A 21,645-nucleotide genomic window follows, 5' to 3' on the forward strand; every position below is an offset into this window, starting at 1 on the left:
TAGGTGCAAGTGCCGAATAAACCTTCGTTGAGTGAAATTAGTGTTCGCCATTCATCTAATTAGACCTTATTCTACGTGACATTATTCTGGTGGAGAGGCCGGGTATTGGAACTTGTGATAGCGCACATTATCGACGACACAGTGGCTCCCATCAGGCCAAGACAGAGCCGCCATTTACGTGGCGTGAAACCCGAGTTCGAACCATATTCAACAGATCACAATCTATCGGAGACAGAAGAAGAAAAGGACGTTACGATGACAGCAACTGTGTGCCACCACATGGAACATCCTTCCGGGGTTCTGGTAACGATGGCCAAGATCCAAACAAGAGGCTAAAGGTACACGAGCGTATAGCCAGATTTAACAAATGGGATGACACTGTGTGTGTGGCTAACGTATTTTACTACGTGGAGGGCACTGCCAAGCAATGGTATGAGAACAACGAGGAGGAGTTCACAAGCTGGGAAGTATTCCAGGCGGAACTGCGCAAATATTTCGGCGACACACAACGACAGAAGTGCAAGGCTGAAGATAAATTAAAGTGCACAGCACAGCGTCCAGCAGAAACTACAGCATCCTACATTTAAGAAGTCTTGGAGCTGTGTAAAATCCTCATGTGGCATTGTAGGAACGTAACGTCGCCTGGGTCTCGACGTTTTCACCGTTTTAAAGGGAAATGAAGGACGAGGGATTTGGTTCAATGTTCGTTCAACTTCCTCCCTTATGACCTCTTGAAGCGTCTCGGTTTTTTGCTCGCGGTGCAATCAAAGTGCCTTCTGAACTTCCTCTCTCACTATCTGACGAAGAATGAAGGAGGAAGTAAGGTTGCACATCTCATGAAGGGTATTGCTGAGGACATGTTTCAAGCTCTACTCCTGAAGGAAGTTTCGACAGCAGACGACTTCATAAAATGGTGCCAGTATATCGAGACAATGCATCAAAACAGAATTACACGCAAGAAGTTTGACGGCTTCAAAACGTCGTATCGACGTCTGTGATGGAGGAAGGAACTGATTTCACAAGTGTTCTTTGTCAGTGAGAGAGCAAGTTCAGAAGGCACTTGGATTTCACAGCGAGCAAAAAACCGAGACTCTTCAAGAGGTCATAAAGGACTAAGTGGAACAGACATTAAACACAATCTCTCGTCCTTCAGTTCCCTTTAAAACGGTGAAAAAGTCAATACCCAGGCGAAGTTACGTTCCTACAATGCCGCATGAGGAACATGTTTGGGCACCAAGGAAGACTGACGTCTGGAGGACCAAGGATAACCAGCCAGTAAGCTTCCACTGCGGGCGACCGGGACATGTGGTGCACTATTGTCGAGAAAGGCGGCGGATATTCGATGATGCCCGCGCCAGAAGACAGCAGATCGATCATAGCCGACGCCAACTCCGGGACGACGAAGATGAACAAGAAGATGTGGGTGCAGGACGACATAGGCTACCATCACCGCAAACTAGCCGCTCCCCAACACGCCGATCAAAGTTTCCATCGCCGTTTAGAAAATCCAGCCGATCACCTAGCCGCCGCAACCTGAAAAACTAAAGGTTGCAACCTTCCTTGGAGGTGAGACCGCCGAAGAGAAAAATACTCCGCCGTCGATCACTACAAAACTGATTGGAAACTATGTCAATATCCTCATGGACGGCCGACCAGCCCAAGCACTTGTGGACTCTGGAGCATCATATTCAGTCATTTCGGACAAGTACCGTCGCCAATTGCAGGAAACCGTATTAGTCGAAAGCAAAACATCTGTGCTGAAGGTGGCTAATATGTAAAACGTACAGGAAGATGTGTCATTCGTGTGGGTATAAGTGGCCATACACAGCCCCTTGAATTTATCGTCTTACAAGAGAGTAGTAATGACGTCATTCTCGGATGGGACTTTTTGAAAGCTTCTCAAGCAATTATAGATTGTGGTCGCTCGAAGATTATGCTAAACGGGATGAGATACTGTGGACAGGAAGACGCGCATCCGAGTGTGTGGAGAGTATGTGTGCTAGATGAAGTGATCATTCCTGCAGTCATGTGTCATGCCATGCATCAACCCATGGATCTTGTAGTGGAATGTAAGATAAGCATACCACTGAAGAATAACTTGCTCATCCCAGCCTCTGTCGTCTCGTTTAAGAACGGATTCGGTGAATTGTGGATAGTTAACCGTCGCCGAGAACCGCAGATCCTTCCAAAACGCATGTGCGTAGCAAACGTTGAGCCGTTAATTGCCGAACAGCTGAGCGTCACATAAACCTCCCATGCCGAGTCTGTGTACGAAATTAGCGCTACCACTAAGAGACAAGATCTTCTAGCTCGACTATCACCTGATCTCACTATGGAACAACAGAAGAAGCTACTTGCCATTCTTCTGTTCCATTCTAGTTCAGTTAGATCTCTACGTAAATATCTGTACACGCATATTTTTCAAAGTTGTAATAACTTGACATGTCCAGCATCCTTGAAGTGATCCACGGACGAAACACACAGTGTTTACGATTACGAATAACTTCAACTGCAACTATCACACAGATAATGTTTGGAGGAAAACAATTCAAAGACTTTGACTTACTGGAAGAACACTTAGAGAATGCAACAGATCTACTAATGTTTACAGTAAGCGTGGGCTTCCTCTCCTGAAGTACTGATCCGCTATGTGGGATTTGCATCAGATAGGACTGACGGTGGACATCGAAAAAGTTCAAAGAAGGGCAGCATGTTTTGTAGTATCGCACAATAGGGGAGAGAGTGTCACGGATATGATAGGTAAACTTGGGCAGCAATCATTAAAACAGAAGCTTTTTTTCGCTGCGGCAGGATCTTTTAACGAAATTTCAGACATATTTCTCCCCAAATGTGAAAATATTTTGGTGGCGCCCACCTACATAGGGAGAAGTTAATATTGTAATAAACTAAGAGAAATTAGATTACGTACGGAAAGATTTAAGTGCTCTTTTTTCCCGCTTGCTGTTCGAGAGTGGAACGCTAGAAAAACAGCTTGAAGGTGGTTCGATGAAACCTCTGCCAGGCACTTACTTGTGAATTGCAGAGTAATCTTGTAGGTGAAGATGTGAAAAAAGCTACTACTACCGCTGCCATCTTAGGGACGCAGAAAAAGCTTCTTGAAGCAAAACAAAAACAAAGGATTTACAAAACAGAAATGGGTGGTTGAAATTACTAGCGAACTCCTTCTCAACGCAACACAAGCTGCAGGAAATACGGAAGGTGAAGTTCAGTAACAACTTATTCGTGGCGTTACATCGTTCTTCAGAACAACAATAGCAGCTTAAGTTCATATGTATCTCATAACTATCTAGACTCTAAAATAAGTGTTAGATTAAGTTTTCCTGTATGTGGTATTAAGTGGCAGTGTCCTGGTATCTAACAGAGCTGTCAGATTCCTTTAACAGTGCTTACAGTAGCTTGTTTAAAGAATCGTTTGATACCGCAAGTACCACTTGGTCAAACAGGATCCTCGGCTCTGGGACCTGGGATTATCTGGACTAACATTAGCGAGCTTTCCAAATAGCACCACGCCACAGACTCATTGGTCAACAGGTAGTAAACGCGATATGTGAACGAAAAAATTTATTGTTGTTTGAAATCATAAACTGTGCCATCTCAGAACGCTTGAACTTAGATCTCATAAATGGTACTGAGCACTATAGGACTTAACTTCTGAGGTCACTAGTCCCCTAGAACTTAGAACTACTTAAACCTAACTAACCTAAGGACATCACACACAACCATGCCCGAGGCAGGATTCGAACCTGCGACCGTAGCGGTCGCGCGGTTCCCGACTGAAGCGCCTAGAACCGCTCAACCACATCGGCCGGCGATCTCATAAATCTCTTCAGTTGGGATGCGTTCGAGAGCTGTTATTATGAAAGCGAATTAAGTTTCATGCTAACAGTGGTTAACGAAAGACAACTGGCAGAGCCGTAAAGGGTAGGAAAAAACTGATAACACTGGTTTCTTCGCTGTTACGTTGCAGTAGAAGTAGCGCTATGGAGCAGCTAATATTAACATAACAACGCCGAACAGCGCATTTTTGCACACTTCACAACAGTGGCTAACACACACGTAGCCTTAACAGTAGCAACTGCAATCTCGATATCAACTTTCACATTTAGTCGGCCAAAAAGACAGGGTCTGCGACTATTCCTTGTCTGTACTCCAGTCCATATGATCTGTGGTGTTAGCCGCATGAGAATAACAGTCTTGTTGAACGCTGTCTTCAGGAGATGTGAGAGACGCTAGGTATATTATGTGCGAAATGCTCGTATTTAATGATACCATAGTATAAGAAAACGCAAGATAAGTTTTCAGACCCAGAGTTAGGACCTGTGCGCCAACTGGATGCTTTGAACAATGTAGTTTTTTATATCCTTTTTCTGCCGAGCAGCAAATATATATTCGAAGCTCCCAAGGCATCCGAAGAGATTTTTAACATTTTCAGTGTTCCATTAAATTCATTGTATTTTTGGGGTGTTGTTCGCAGCACAGCAACCAGCGGCATTTGCCATGCTACAAAACTACTATTGGAATTTGCCGGCCGGCCGCGGTGGCCTAGCGGTTCTAGGCGCTTCAGTCCGTAACCGCGGGACTGCTACGGTCGCAGGTTCGAATCCTGCCTCGGGCATGGATGTGTGTGATGTCCTTAGGTTAGTTAGGTTTAAGTAGTTCTAAGTTCTAGGGGACTGATGACCTCAGATGTTAAGTCCCATAGTGCTCAAAGCCATTTGAACCATTTGGAATTTGACTACAGCACGCCGATATCGAATCTTTTCTGTGTGGAAGAAGAACCGAGACGGTGTTCTGAGGGTGTTGCTGGTTGAGAAACACCGAGTGCTTATAACTGAAGTGCAGCTACTCACAGAGCTCCAATGTGGGCTTCAGCAATCGTATGGCAGCGAAGCTTGGCAGACATTCTAATGCGTTAGCACGGAACTGATTAACGCTGGAAAAAAAAAAAAAAATTGTTCCAGTTTTGGCCATCTGGTGCAAACCTAGCGCTGTGTATTCAAGAAAGAAGCATAGAAATATGGTTAATTGTATGGAAAGTTTTCGGTCTATTTTACATTGTTACCACTACAAAACCCAGGCGGTATAGTTGCTGAAACCTCATGATCCTCAGCAACGTTCTAAATTTGCTCTTCTGTTACTGGTGTGGTTAGAAGTTGATGACATGTGGCCGGGCAATATTCTATGGAGTGACGAGGCAATTTTACTCCACAGGCTGTAAATACACACATCAAAACAAGTTTTGCATTACCTTGGTTCCAAGAGTTCCGGAACCTGTACAGCAAATTGGAACAGAGATCAACATAAACATCATTTCCGCCCTTTTTATTGTTCATGAAAACCATACATTCCATGTTGTAGCACCTTATAGCGAGACCTTCAGAGATGGTGGTCCAGATTGCTGTACACACCGGTACCTCTAATACCCAATAGCACGTCCTCTTGCATTGATGTATGCCTATATTCGTCATGGCATTCTATTCACAAGTTCCTCAAGGCACTGTTGGTCCAGATTGTACCACTCCTCAACGGCAATTCGACTTAGATCCCTCAGAGTGGTTGGTGGGTCACTTCGTCCATAAACAGCCCTTTTCAGTCTATCCCAGGCATGTTTGATAGGGTTCATGTCTGGAGAACATGCTGACCACTGTAGTCAAGCGGTGTCATTAGCCTGAAGGAAGTCATTCACAAGATGTGCAAGATGGGGGCGCGAATTGTCGTCCATGAAGACGAATGCGTCGCCAATATGCTGCCGATATGGTTGCACTATCGTACAGCCGCTACGGCGCCTTCCATGACCACCAGCGGTGTACGTCGGTCCCACATAATGCCACCCCAAAACATTAGGGAACCTCCACCTTGCAGCACTCACTGGGCAGTGTGTCTAAGGCGTTCAGCCTGACCAGGTTGCCTCCAAACACATCTCTGACGATTGTTTGGTTGAAGGTATATGCGACACTCATGGGTAAAGAGAACGTGAAGCCAATCCTCAGCGGTCCATTCGGCATGTTGTTGGCCCATCTGTACCGCTCTGCATGGTGTTGTAGTTGCAAAGATGGACCTCGCCATGGACGTCGGGAGTGAAGTTGCGCAACATGCAGCCTATTGCGCACAGTTTGAGTCGTAGCACGACGTCCTGTGGCTGCACGGAAAGCATTATTCAACATGATAGCGTAGCTGTCAGGGTTCCTCCGAGCCACAATCCGTAGGTAGCGATCATCCACTGCAGTAGTAGCCCTTGGGCGGCCTGAGCCAGGCATGTCATCGACAGTTCCTGTCTATCTGCATCTCCTCCATGTTCGAACAACATCCCTTGGGTTCACTCCGAGACGCCTGAACACTTCCCTTGTTGAGAGCCCTTCCTGGCACAAAGTCACAATGAGGACACCATAGAAACGCGGTATCGACCGAGAGGCGTGGTCGAACTACAGACAATACGAGCCGTGTACCTCCTTCCTGGTGGAATGACTGGAAGTGAACGGTTGTCAGCGCCCCCCCCTCCCCCCCCTCCGTGTAATAGGCGCTGCTCATGCGTGATTGTTTACATCTTTGTGCGGGTTTAGTGACATCTCTGAACTGTCAAAGGGACTGTGCCTGTGATACAATATCCGCAGTCAACGTCTATCTTCATGAGTTCTGGAAACCGTGGTGATGCAAAAACCTTATTTGATGTGTGTAATTACACATAAGCAATGTATTAGGAACGGAACGTGGGCTTAGTGGAGCAAGGCTTTATTATTAGCCACCGTTTACACAATTTGTTCAGTGTGAGCACCAGAGACGTCGACGAAACACTGCATCCGTAAAACGACGTGACCAGCAGTTACTCGCAGCAGTTCCGGTGACTTCTGAGCAACTTGTTCCTGTATAAGGGGCTTCAGAGACCTAACGTGTTACTCGAAAACGCTCTCTTCTCGATATTCCCAGAGCCTAAAGCCACGTGGATTCAGATCGGGTGATCTTGCAGGCCATCCATCAGAAAAACCTCTGGAAATAACACGTTGGTGGAAGGGTGTCTTAAGAATTTCTTTCACTGTGTGAGCGAGATGAGGTATTGCCCTATCTTGCATGAGAACAGTCTTCCAAGTCGAGAATTGCATACTGTACAAGGAGGTCTCGATAACATGCAGACGTCACGGTACATCTGACAGGCCCTCTGCGTGTGTTCTTCTCATAGAATAACGGACCGAGAAGATGCTTGTCAACCCACGCCACACAGTCACTTATGCCGAGTGCAATGACTCTTCGTCCACAACACGCGCATTAACAGTACCCAAATTCGGCAGATCTGTGTATTCACTACGCCGAGAAGTTCTAGGCGCTCCAGTCCGGAACCGCGCTGCTGCTACGGTCGCAGGTTCGAATCTTGCCTCGGGCATGGATTTGTGTGATGTCCTTAGGTTAGTTAGGTTCAAGTAGTTCTAACTCTATGGGACTGATGACCTCAGAACTCCCATAGTGGTTAGAGACATTTGAACTACACTCCTGGAAATTGAAATAAGAACACCGTGAATTCATTGTCCCAGGAAGGGGAAACTTTATTGACACATTCCTGGGGTCAGATACATCACATGATCACACTGACAGAACCACAGGCACATAGACACAGGCAACAGAGCATGCACAATGTCGGCACTAGTACAGTGTATATCCACCTTTCGCAGCAATGCAGGCTGCTATTCTCCCATGGAGACGATCGTAGAGATGCTGGATGTAGTCCTGTGGAACGGCTTGCCATGCCATTTCCACCTGGCGCCTCAGTTGGACCAGCGTTCGTGCTGGACGTGCAGACCGCGTGAGACGACGCTTCATCCAGTCCCAAACATGCTCAATGGGGGACAGATCCGGAGATCTTGCTGGCCAGAGTAGTTGACTTACACCTTCTAGAGCACGTTGGGTGGCACGGGATACATGCGGACGTGCATTGTCCTGTTGGAACAGCAAGTTCCCTTGCCGGTCTAGGAATGGTAGAACGATGGGTTCGATGACGGTTTGGATGTACCGTGCACTATTCAGTGTCCCCTCGACGATCACCAGTGGTGTACGGCCAGTGTAGGAGATCGCTCCCCACACCATGATGCCGGGTGTTGGCCCTGTGTGCCTCGGTCGTATGCAGTCCTGATTGTGGCGCTCACCTGCACGGCGCCAAACACGCATACGACCATCATTGGCACCAAGGCAGAAGCGACTCTCATCGCTGAAGACGACACGTCTCCATTCGTCCCTCCATTCACGCCTGTCGCGACACCACTGGAGGCGGGCTGCACGATGTTGGGGCGTGAGCGGAAGACGGCCTAACGGTGTGCGGGACCGTAGCCCAGCTGCATGGAGACGGTTGCGAATGGTCCTCGCCGATACCCCAGGAGCAACAGTGTCCCTAATTTGCTGGGAAGTGGCGGTGCGGTCCCCTACGGCACTGCGTAGGATCCTACGGTCTGGGCGTGCATCCGTGCGTCGCTGCGGTCCGGTCCCAGGTCGACGGGCACGTGCACCTTCCGCCGACCACTGGCGACAACATCGATGTACTGTGGAGACCTCACGCCCCACGTGTTGAGCAATTCGGCGGTACGTCCACCCGGCCTCCCGCATGTCCTCTATACGCCCTCGCTCAAAGTCCGTCAACTGCACATACGGTTCACGTCCACGCTGTCGCGGCATGCTACCAGTGTTAAAGACTGCGATGGAGCCTCGTATGCCACGGCAAACTGGCTGACACTGACGGCGGCGGTGCACAAATGCTGCGCAGCTAGCGCCATTCGACGGCCAACACCGCGGTTCCTGGTGTGTCCGCTGTGCCGTGCATGTGATCATTGCTTGTACAGCCCTCTCGCAGTGTCCGGAGCAAGTATGGTGGGTCTGACACACCGGTGTCAATGTGTTCTTTTTTCCATTTCCAGGAGTGTATTTGTGTATTCATTGCATCCTGTAGTGAAAAACGTACCTTGTAACTACGTAGAATATTGTCTGGCCACCTGTCATCAACTTCGATCCGTGCCAGAAGCAGAAGAGCAAATTCAAAACGTTGCTGCTTATCTTAAGTTTTCAGTTACTGCTCCGATTGGGTGTTGTACGGGTACAAATGTAAAATAGACAGAGAACTTTCGTACCACGGGATGGACAGTTCTCGTGGCACCGCACTAGCGCCACCCAGGGCACGTGCTGCGTGGTCAGTTACAGTAACAGAAACCTGGTCAGTAACTTTCATCAGGTTAGGAAGCCTACCCCTCCCAGGTGCCACACCAAACACACCCGTGTTTTCAAATTTCATTACCATCTTCTCTAAACCATTTAATGACATCGGGCCTGTTCTCTCAATGCAGCGCTGTAATTGCTGCCATTCATACAAAACAGTTTCACTAAGAGCGCATGGTTCCTCTTCTCGATATCCATTCTGCTCACTCACGTTGCGCCTTGTCAAATGACAGTGTGGATGTCATACAGTCATACGAACAGTGTACAGCGCCAGTTTTGTAGTTGGTGGCAAAAATTGGAACACATTTTTTTCAGTGTAAATCGGCTCCACATTAACTCATTAGCATATCTACCAACTCTGACTGTCAGAAGATAATTACCTACGCAAGTAGCTGCACCCGGTACTACAGTCTATAATGCATAAGTGTGCTACAGTCACCTGTCCGAGGCGGAAGACCACCCCCGCCGCCACCACCACCGCCCCCGCCGCCACCTGGACCGCCGCCGCCGCTGCCACCGCTATCCGAATTCTTGGAATGCCGCGACTGCTGCTGCTGCTTATGTTGTTGCTGTTGTTGTTGGTTATGATGTTGCTGTTGCTGGTAGTGCTGTTGCTGTTGTTGTTGCTGCTGCTGCTGGTGCTCTGGGGGGTCGGGGCTGTCTTTGCTGTCCGCTTTGCCTGCAACAAGAAATAAGTATGTTGTAGATCACGTGACAGTAGAATGTGAGGTTATACCCGTACTCGTTCTCCTGAACAAAGCAGCTCTAGGACAGGCTCAGGTGAACGAGTGGACACAAATCTTTACACTCACTTTTCCGCAAATGCTTGTACAGTTAGCTGTAGACCCTCCCCCCCCCCCCCCCCCCCAACCCCTCACAAGAAATAGCTCAGTTGTAGGAAGAAGCACTGGAGTGGAACACAGCTTTATTTATCATCACACACGATAGTTTAAACGTCCTTGCCAAAGATTTCCGGAAGTAAACGTGACTGATTCCTAAATCCTATCACTACAAATGCCCTTTCTGGTTAATCATAGTGTAATTAAGACGCCACAACTACCGCTCAGTGCTAAGTCCTATCCTCATGGCATATATACTTGCGCAACCAGGTAGCATGCAGGTCAAAACCTTCTATGTAAGTGTGTCCTGCGAAAGACTCCCTGATTTCAAAATTAAATATCTACAATACTAAGATCGATAAACGAGTGAAAAACAGTTATATTTATTGTGAAATCTATAAGAATTTTATACAGAAGTTTCGAAACAGTTCGAAAAACTGCTAAGAGATGGCGCTACACTCTCTGCAGTTCGTACAATATAAGCGTGAATAGCTAAACTCGTCGTCTTCAACCACTCTTAGCAAATTATATCATAATCTTTTCGAAATGTCCACCACTCGCAGTACAGAGTTGGTGCGAAAGAACAATGGAATTTTCCACCACATCCTGTAGTGTCTCAACGGAAATCAATTTATGTGCCGCACAGATCGCCGATTGAAGCTCTTCCAGCGTGGTGGGATGGTTCCGGTAGACGGGGTCTTTCAATACACCTCACAAAAAGTAGTCACAAGGAGTCAGAGTTTTTTATGATTTTAGGGCGCAAAACTGCTACGGTCATTAGCGCCCGGTCTGTGACTTAGGAAAAGGTAAAAAAAACCAAACTGGAAACGAGCAACAATGGGAGCGAAACGCAAAAAAAGTGGGAAAACTAAAAACAGAAGGATAGCTTAAAAACCACTATATAAGGGGGTTGTTTGTCTCCAAAAAGAGCTTCAAATGACTGACGTCATCTCACTGACACTAATAAACTCGAGAACCCGATCGGCTGAGCGCTTGTCATCTGCTAAAATGGAAGATATATCAGGCGACAGCTGTAGACGGGCGCGTAACGGAGGAAAATAGGGGCACTCAAGTAAGAGGTGTCTCACCGTCCACAGTTGAGAACAGTGGGGACAAAGCGGGGGAGGATCGCCACTCAAAAGATGTCGATTGCTAAAAAGACAGTGCCCTATCCGGAGTCTAGTTAAAATTACTTCCTCCCGACGACGAGTTCGGGAGGAAGAGGTCCAAGCACAGAGAAGAGCTTTCACGTCCCGCAATTTATTATTGAGAAGTGTCGACCAATGTGCGTGCCATAGAAGAGCAACACGACGACATAAAGTACTCCTTAGATCGGCGAAGGGATCCATGCGAATAGCAGGCTGAAGAAGAGAGACTGCGGCCTTGGCCGCTATATCGGCCGCCTCGTCCTGGAATCCAGAGGAATGCCACAGAGACGCCCCGCAAGTGGAGCAAGTGGAGGCACTCCTGAATCCGGCGGACCAGAGGGTCGACAGGGTAGAGAGCTTGGAGACTGAGGAGAGAGCTGAGCGAATCTGAGCATATAATGTACTGTATCCGCTGATGGCGACGGATGTATTGGACAGCCTGGAGAACAACGTGAAGCTTCCCAGTAAAAACCGAACACTGGTCGGGAAGCCGAAATCGATTAGGGGTGTCGCCAACAATATAGGCACTCCCAACACCAAATGTTGAGGAGTCAGAGTGGGTGAATATTTGCAATAATCCAACACAGTGACTCTATTCCTCAAGTAATCCTCAAGAGAGCGAAACACCTTTTCGGTGCGACATGGTTTGGCCCCCTCTTGCATGAAGCACCCTGTGCCTGGTCGATACTCCAACGCTAGCTGTGTGGCGCTAAACTGTTCCAAAATTGCAACGTACCGTTCACGAGTGATCGTTTTTCGCATAAAAAGTGGCTAACAACGCCTCCGCTGCGTACCGCAGCCCAGGGAGTAACTCTGGAAGAATAAAGTCGTTTTGTTTCATACAAATGGCGATTTTCGGAACCCCAAAACCAGGGATTTTATTTATTCAGAACCCCATTCATATGGAAGTGTGCTTCATCTGTGAACCAGGTGCAGCAAACATCACGTCCTTCAATACCAATCATCGTGAGACCCTCGTGCACAAAGTCAGCCCTCTGTGTCACAGCTTGTACTGGTATAGCCTGGTGACATTGGATTATGAATGGAAACTTGTGTAGGCTCTGCCTCAGTCATTTCTGCATGCTGTAACACTTCAAAACAGCCTCTGTTGTAATTCTTCGGACGGATTTCCTTCGATTTTGCTGAATAATTCCAGAGACTATGCCAACATTTTTTCCGTTAGAATTCGGGGAAGGATTTGCGAATGGTTTTTGCAGCAGGTACTTTTCGAAAATTAAATCGTGTTTGAAAACTGCGCTTTGTTGCCGTAGAACTTGATTTTTTTTTTTTTAATATAGTTGTAATACACCAGCATCGGAGCAAATGATTTCAACCTCTTCCTTTGGTACGCTAAGCTCGTTTCATATTTCGACGGTGGAAGTGATCACTGAGCTGCGGCACTTTATTTATATGCACTACGTATTGTAATTATAACGCTATCTGTTAACAGTTTTTCGAACTATTTCTAAACTTCTGTATAGAATTCTTAAACCTTTCACAATAAACAAACCATTTGCTTCCAGAATGAGATTTTCATTCTGCAGGGGAGTGATCGCTGATATCAGGCTTCCTGGCAAATTGAAAATGTGTGCTAGAACGAGACTCGAACTTGGGACCTTTGCCTTTCGCGAGCAAGTGCTCTACCAACTGAGCTACTCAAGCACGACTCACGACCCTTCCTCACACCTTCAATTCTGCCAGTACCTAGTCCCCTACCCCCAGAACTTCAAAGAAGCTCTTCTGCGAACCTTGCAGAACTAACCTTCCTGGAAGAAAGGATATTGCGGAGACCTGGCTTTGTCACAGCCTGGGGGATGTTTTCAGAACGAGATTTTTACTCTGCCGCGGAGTGTTCGCTGATATGAAACTTCCTGGCAGATTAGAACGGTTTGACGGACGGAGACTCGAACTCGAGACTTTTGCCTTTCACGGGGAAGTGCTCCACCGACTGAGCTACCCAAGCATGACTCACCATCCCTGCCAACAGCCTCATTCGTGCCAGTACCTCGTCTCCCGAGTTCGAGTCTCGGCCCGACATACAGTTTTAATCCGCAAGGAAGTTTCATATCAGCGCAACTTCGCTGCAGAGTGAAAATCTCATTCTGGAAACATCTCCAAGGCTTTGGGTAAGCTTTGCCTCCGCAATATCCTTTCTTCCAGGAGTGCTAGTTCTGCAAGGTTCGCAGAAGAGCTTCTGTGAAGTTTTCAAGGTCGGAGACGAGGTACTGGTAGAATTGAAGCTGTGAGGAGAGGACGGGAGTCGTGCTTGGGTAGCTCAACTGGTAGAGCACTTGCCTGCGAAAGGCAAAGGTCCCGAATTCGAGTCTTGATCCGGCACACAGTTTTAATCTGTCAGGAAGTGTCATACAATTTGTTGCCCTCGTCTACCGATCTTAGTTTTCGAGATATTTAAGTTTGAAATCAGGGACTCCTTCGTGGGACACTCTGTATCGTTACAACTTCCTGAGTGTGAAGAAGGTAGTATACCTTGGCCAGGTAGTGAATTAATCAACCACTCTTCCTGGCGTTCTCACGCTATGCCTCAACAGTGTGGCGGTAGCATTCAGAATTATAGCACACTGTGTCACCTTTTGTTCCTCACTTACCTTTCACACTGCCACGTCAAGTCTCTAGTTGACCTTTATTCCCATATGCCCGAGTAAAAGCCATAACAACTCTTCATTCCTCTACATTTTCAAGTGCAGCATGTTCGGGGATTCTTGCTTTTCTGTAAGCATATATTACTAAACAAAGGCATTGAATCAAATGACATTTCTGCACACCTGCACGTGTAACCTGCTCCAGTAGCCCAGAGATCACACACAGACGTCAATGCTAAATTGACGTGCCTACGCTTACCGAGACATGATTATGGTGCTCGTTTGAAGTATGGCGATAGATAATCCTTAACGTACTTTATCTGATCAAAAGTACACGGATACGTTTTAGTCTACAATAATACGTCCAACCTTCGCTTTTATGAACTCTGCTGGGGACACTTTCAATGAAGTGTCTCAATGTCTGTGGAGGAATGGCAGCTCATTCTTCCCCAAGAGCCGAAATCATACATTGGGGATCTGGAACAAAGTCGATGTTCATACTCATCCCAAAGGCGTTTCACTGTGTTCAGTTCGGGACTTTAGGTAGGCCAGTCCATTTCAGAATATAACTGTTCATAAACCATTGCCTTTCATACGAAATACACCATCATACCGCAACTATACCTCGTTCGTGCGGTGCAATGTAGACTAGCCTCCCCGTGGTGCACCCTGGGCAACGTGATTTTTTATCACGGCTAAATAGTCTACAAATCTGGCTGCTGGACTTGTGAGGATTTCCCAGCTTTACAGAATCAGCACAGACATGAACGCGAATACCCGAAACAACGGTTCCTCTCAGAACCTGTTGACCAAGGACATTGGAGATGTCCTTAAAATCCTACAACTCAACGTAGAAGGAATGAGTAGAGCTAAATCTGACTACCTAATTAAAGTCCTGGACAACCATTCAGTGGATGCTGTCTTGCTCCGGGAAACACATTGCGCCGACGAAAAGCAGTTGAAAAATAGATGCAAACTTCCAGGCTATTCCCTTGCTGCAGCAACTTACCACGCTAACTATGGCACTGCCACCTACTTTAAAAACAACACTGACCAGGTCCACGATATAAAAATACACACTGACCCAAGCGCCTACGTCCTAAGAACAAAAATTGCTGATATTGAAGTCATCAACCTCTACAAACCCCCAACTCAGTCATGGAATGACTCTGGTATTTCCAACATACAACATCCTACAGTGATAATGGGCGATTTCAACAGCCGCAGTACCCAGTGGGGATATAACAACTCCAATGAGGATGGGGAGGGAGTAATGCAGTGGGCGGACATAGAAGACGTCTTCTTGATCCATGATCTAAAGGATAAAGGGACTTTCCACTCGGCTAGATGGACAACCCCGATCTGTGCTTTGTTTCCAGAGACGCTAAAAAGCTACCATTACGCTGCAATAAACAGATCTTGCCTGATTTTCCTCGTAGCCAGCACAGGCCCGTCCTGCTACATGTCGGTATACAGATTCCAATAGTGAGATCTACACCTAAACCTCGATGGAATTTTGGCAAATCCAACTGGGAAGCCTTTACCGCCGAAATGGACCACAACATCCAATGGATCCCACCCACATCGAAGAACTACAACCGCTTTGTGGGATTACTCCTAGCCATTGCCAAAAAACACATTCCCAGAGGCTACAGGAAAACCTATATTCCTGGCTGGAGCCAAGAATGCATAGACCTATATAATGCATATTCGCAAAACAACGAACCTGAAATTGCGGACGAGCTTCTCCAATGCCTGGACTCAGCAAGACGAGAAAAGTGGCACACTCTCATGAAAAATATGGACTTCAAGCACTCCAGCAAGATAGCCTGGTGCCTTCTTAAAAACCTAGGTGAAAGCTCCATTAAAACCTGTATGGTTGGCAACATACACCCCAAAGAGGTAGCAAACAGAATAGTTAACCTTACGAGAAAAACACCACGCAGCAACAAGGATAAGACTACGAAAGTAAAGAAAGAACTGAGAACCAAGCTCCGACAATCCACACCCGACAACAATTTCTCAAAAACCTTTACCATCCTAGAGATCACAGAAGCACTGAAAGAAATGAAAATGGGTAAAGCGGCTGGTTTAGATGAGGTCTACCCCGAGTCCTTACGGCACCTAGGACCTCGAGCTCTACTGTGGCTAACTCAGTTTTACAATGACATCCAACGATCGGAAACACTACCACCACTATTTAAACAAACCAAGATCGTCGCCATTCTTAAGCCTGGCAAAGATGGAAAGCTCCCAGAGGACTATAGACCTATAGCTCTTCTAAGTGTATGCTACAAACTATTGGAGAGACTTATTCTCAACAGAATAAAACCCATTGCTGAGAATTTCATTCCTATTGAACAAGCCGGATTTAGACCCGGTCGGAGCTGCTGTGATCAAGTATTATCTCTTACCACACATATTCAGAGTGGATTTCAAAGGAAGAAAAAGACAGTCGCCGTGTTCATAGATCTATCGTCAGCATATGACACAGTGTGGAGGGAGGCAATGATTCTTAAACTCCAACGCATTATTCCTTGCAAGAAAACGGCTACCCTAATCAACAATATGCTTTCAAATAGGTTTTTTGAATTACACCTAGGTTAAATGATGGCCTGCCCCAAGGATCCGTGCTAGCTCCATTACTTTTTAATATATATACATCAGACCTACCAGAGACATCTTCTAATAAGTTTATCTATGCGGACGATATTGCTCTCACATATCAACATCAAGACTTCCACAATTCCGAAAGAATTATTGAGGAAGACCTTATCAAAATGGATGAATATTTCGAAACATGGAGGCTCAGACCTAATACTTCTAAAACCCAAGTCTCCTGTTTCCACCTCAACAACAGACAGGCAAACTATGCACCCCACGTAGAGTTCAGAGGCCAGCTGCTTAACTACAATCCCCTCCCAAAGTATCTGGGAATTACATTGAACCGATCTCTGACGTACAAGGAGCACTTATACAAATGCGCAGCAAAAATCAAAACCAGAAATAATGTCCTACACAAACTCACTGGAAGTAGCTGGGGAGCAAGCGCCACAGTTCTCAGAATATCTGCTCTTGCACTAGTATATTCGGTGGCTGAATACTGCGCTCCGGTCTGGCTAAACAGCACTCATACAACAACGGTGGACACCCAGCTAAACGACACCATGAGGCTCATCTCAGGCACTATTAAACCGACGCCCCACCAATGGCTCCCGGTACTGGCTAACATAGCCCCACCTCATCTAAGGCGAAGATCTGCACTGAAAAGGGAATGGCAAAAGTGCGCTAACAACCGTGACCTACCCTTACACGAAGACTGCAAGAATCCCATCCACAGGCTCAAGTCCCGTAAGCCATCAACAGCTGATCGAGGACAATTATGATATCGACGAAGCCTGGCGTCGGGAATGGGATATGTCTAACCCTGATCACCTTAACTTAGTCTCGGACCCAACCGTACGGCCCGAGGGCTTCGGTCTTTCCAGAAAATCTTGGACAACTTTAAATCATATCCGAACAGGCTATGGTAGATGTAATTACTGGAAGCACAAATGGGGACAGACTGACTCACCCAACTGCGACTGTGGGAAACCACAAACTCTACATCATATCGCAATGGACTGCCCTACGAGGAGATTCCCTGGCACAATGCAGGAGCTGCACCTCCTGGAGGGAGATGCTTCTGGCTGGCTGAGGGACTTGGACATACAACCATGAGTCTGGTCTACTCTTTTCCTTCTGAAAAACCTATTACTAGAGTATTACTATAATTTCTATGTATTTTTGTGTATTTTGTGTTTTACTTCCTTTTTTAGATCTAATAATTGTTTGTTGCCTGTAACATATTGACCATTCATTGTTTTTATACGTTGTTTGTGCTATTACTTACTTGCTGCTGTATTCTATTAGCCATACGAAATATAAATATATATACCTCGCTCGTACTTCAATGTTGGATTTTTTCATGAAAACCCTTCCACTGATTGCCACAGGGCACAGAGTGATTAATATCTCCAAATCAATCGTTTCCAGTTATCCACCGACTAGAGGCATCTTTACACCAACTCCAGCGTCTCTTAGCACTGACTTCATTGAAATGTATGGCTTACGAGGAGCTGCTCGACCATTTTGTCCGTTTCTTTTTAACACCTTAGGCCCAGTAATCGAGCTTTCTGGGCTGCTGGTAACACTCTGGATCTCACGAGTGATTCCATTCACTGATTTCGTGAGATTTTTTACGACACTCCTTCGCAATGTTCGACATTCTCTGTCCGTCAACAGATGAGGTCTGTCTGGTCTTGGTTGAGCTATGGTTTTTCCATCGCGTTTCCACTTAACAATAACACGAATGGTCAACTAGGGCATCACTAGAACGGTTTGGAAGGTCCCTGATGTATTTGTTACTCTCGTGACATCCAGTGACTAGCCCACGTTCTGAGTCGCTTAGCTGCGCTGACCGTCCCATTGTGATGTTATGACGTTACTGTTTCTGTACTGATAACACAATATCCTCGCCTCCTGTCATACTGTCGCGTCCGTCTCTTCTGTCATCTGACATTGCACGTTGCATTGGAGTGTGCGGGTACTTCTGATCAGATAGTGCTTGTTCCGAAGTCATTAACAGCCATTTGACATCAGGTAAATACCTCCTCCAGATTTTTCACATATTAATCGTCTCAGTCTTTTGTTTTGACCATCTGCCAACCATGCGCCTGTTCACACGTCCCACCCACAGATATTTAATTTTCATTGCAGTAATAATTACACAACTGGCCATTAAAATTGCTACACCACGAAGATGACGTGCTACAGACGCGAAATTTAAACGACAGGAAGAAGATGCTGTGATATGCAAATGATCAGCTTTTCAGAGCGTTCACACAAGGTTGGCGCCGGTGGCGACACCTACAACTTGCTGATATGACGAAAGTTTCCAACCCAGTTCTCATACACAAACAGCAGTTGGCCGGCGTTGCCTGGTCAAACGTTGTTGTGATGCCTCGTGTCAGGAGGAGAAATGCGTACCATCACGTTTCCGACTTTGATAAAGGTCGGATTGTAACGTATCGCGATTGCGGTTTATCGTATCGCGGCATTGCTGCTCGTGTTGGTCGAGATCCAATGACTGTTAGCAGAATATGGAATCGGTGGGTTCAGGAGGGTAATACGGAATGCTATGGAATCGGTGGGTTCAGGAGGGTAATACGGAATGCCGTGCTGGATCCCAACGGCCTCGTATCATTAGCAGGCATCTTATCCACATGGCTGTAACGGATCGTGCAGCCACATCCCTGAGTCAACAGATAGGGACGTTTACAAGACAACAACCATCTGCACGAACAGTTCGGCGACGTTTGCAGCAGCACGGACTATCAGCTCGGAGACCATGGCTGCGGTTACCCTTGAAGCTGCATCACAGACAGATGTGCCTGCGATGGTGTACTCAACGACGAACATGGGTGCACGAATGGCAAAACGTCATTTTTTCGGACTAATCCAGGTTCTGTTTACAGCATAATGACGGTCGCATCCGTGATTGGCCACATCGCGGTGAAACACATTGGAAGCGTGTATTCCTCATCACCATACTGGCGTATCACCCGGATGGAATGGGGTGCCATTGGTTACACGTCTCGGTCACGTCTTGTTTGCATTGACGGCACTTTGAACAGTGGACGTTACATTTCAGATGTGTTACGACCCGTGGCTCTACCCTTCAAAAAAATGTTCAAATGTGTGTGAAATCTTATGGGACTTAACTGCTAAGGTCATCAGTCCCTAAGCTTACACACTACTTAACCTAAATTATCCTAAGGACAAACACACACACCCATGCCCGAGGGAGGACTCGAACCTCCGCCGGAACCAGCCGCACAGTCTATGACTGCAGCGCCTTAGACCGCTCGGCTAATCCCTCGCGGCCTCTACCCTTCATTAGATCCCTGCGAAACCCTACATTTTAGCAGGATAATGCACGACCGCATGTTGCAGGTCCTGTACGGGCCTTCCTGGATACAGAAAATGTTCGACTGCTGCCCTGGCCAGCACATTCTCCAGATCTCTCACCAATTGAAAACGTCTGGTCAGTGGTGGCCGAGCAACTGGCTCGTCACAATACGCCAGTCACTACTGTGGTATCGTGTTGAAGCTGCATGGGCAGTTGTACCTGTACATCGCATCCAAGCTCTGTTTGACTCAATGCCCAGGCGTATCAAGGCCGTTATTACGGCCAGAGGAGGTTGTTCTGGGTAATGATTTCTCAGGATCTATGCACCCTTACTGCGTGAAAATCTAATCACATGTCAGTTCTAGTATAGTATATTTGTCCAATGAATACCAGTTTATCATCTGCATTTCTTCTTGGTGTAGCAATTTTAATTGTCAGTAGTGTACATTTTCGACTCCAGTCTGTTATCGGATCAATCCTGTCTTTCCTCTTGATTCCCAACATATATCTTTCTACTGGTCGCTGAACAACCCTCAGTTTTTGAACGGTTTTCACATAAAAAGTCCATATCTCACTTCATAAATCAGAAATAGTCACACATTCTTAGTTTCAGGTACATCACGGGCTCAGTTTTATAAATTCTCTCCAGTTTACCAAAAGATATCTACCTCGTTCATACTCTTATAGTTATACACTTTGTTGCCCATTCAGTTGTATGTACATTCATTTGCTTTAAAAACAGTAACTCATCAGTATTATACTTTCATTGTTAACCCGCACCATTTTCTTATCGAATACGTTACTGTAGCATTAAATGAATTGTCTTCCATACCAACTACCAAACTAGTTCTAATAAGTTCTTTCAACCGCCATTGTAGTTTATTTGCACTAGGCAGAAACATTGTAAGCAGAACATAAAACATTCGTGGTTCACATACGTTGCATTAACCCGAATGCTATGGAGTATGGTTTAACGTATAAAAGTATAAATACAAAACGTGCCTGAGTCCCAGCAACAACTGGCTCTACTCTCATTAACAAACTGCAATTTGATGGTATGCTATGCTAACTTCACATAGTTTTGGTGATGGTGAAGCACTAATGAAGTATTCCGTACCTGGCTGGGCGCTGCAGTCTTCATTCGCCGTGAACAGCACCGCAGTACGAAAATCACCACGGCTAGGAATAGGACTCGCGTTAAAAGATACAAACATCTTCATGGCGAAGACAATCGATTATTTTCTGAGAGAATGCCCCCGCTGATCCCCCCATCATGCGTTCAGAATCGATCTTGTATTGGACGTATGCCATGCAAAACTAAAGACAGTTTACACTGTCAGTCCAACGGTTGCCGAACTTCAAGATGCTGAGGGCTATTAGGATAATCATTTTGGCTTATTTTTAGAAGTGAAACTCGACCACCTCAAAAAACTTGTAAAACTTAGAACAGAGCACTCATTTGAAGTTATGGTGATTTAAAATTATTATCAGAACGATTACACCGCGCACATAATTTTTTTCTGGTGACTTTTTTACAATCATTCCATCCACTATTACTCATAATTTGAAACCGAACATGTAGTTTTTTCCAATGGAATTCATAGATGAAATTTCGTGACAGCGAATGTCCGAATTTTCATTCGAAGTCACAGAACTCAGTAACCGTTAAATAATATTCATCTCGATTGAAGCTAAAGATTTGCGACGATCAGTGCTCACAGAGCACAAAAATAGCTACACCGCCTGCGAATAGTGAGCACTGAGCAAAATGGTTTATTATTTACGGTGGGCTACTACCGGCTAATCACAATCGCAATTACAGTTAAAACCGACGTTTCCGGTAGCATGTTCTTTTCAAAACTGCCAGACGACCGGTATGTGCAGAAATATCTGTGAGA

The 21,645-nt window shown here is 46.2% G+C and overlaps 1 protein-coding gene across 2 annotated transcripts in view; it reads right to left on the reverse strand.

The window, feature by feature from the left end:
• LOC126412357 (developmental protein eyes absent-like) overlaps nt 1-21,645 on the reverse strand; it is a 249,261-nt gene that overhangs the window by 25,330 nt on the left and 202,286 nt on the right. For both annotated transcript variants that reach the window (XM_050081923.1, XM_050081914.1), the window contains one exon: nt 9,650-9,889. In XM_050081923.1, the coding sequence (XP_049937880.1) occupies nt 9,650-9,889 (240 nt within the window). The remainder of the gene's footprint in view (nt 1-9,649; nt 9,890-21,645) is intronic.

Source organism: Schistocerca serialis, chromosome 1 (genome assembly GCF_023864345.2).
Source record: "Schistocerca serialis cubense isolate TAMUIC-IGC-003099 chromosome 1, iqSchSeri2.2, whole genome shotgun sequence".
Lineage (NCBI taxonomy): Eukaryota > Metazoa > Arthropoda > Insecta > Orthoptera > Acrididae > Schistocerca > Schistocerca serialis.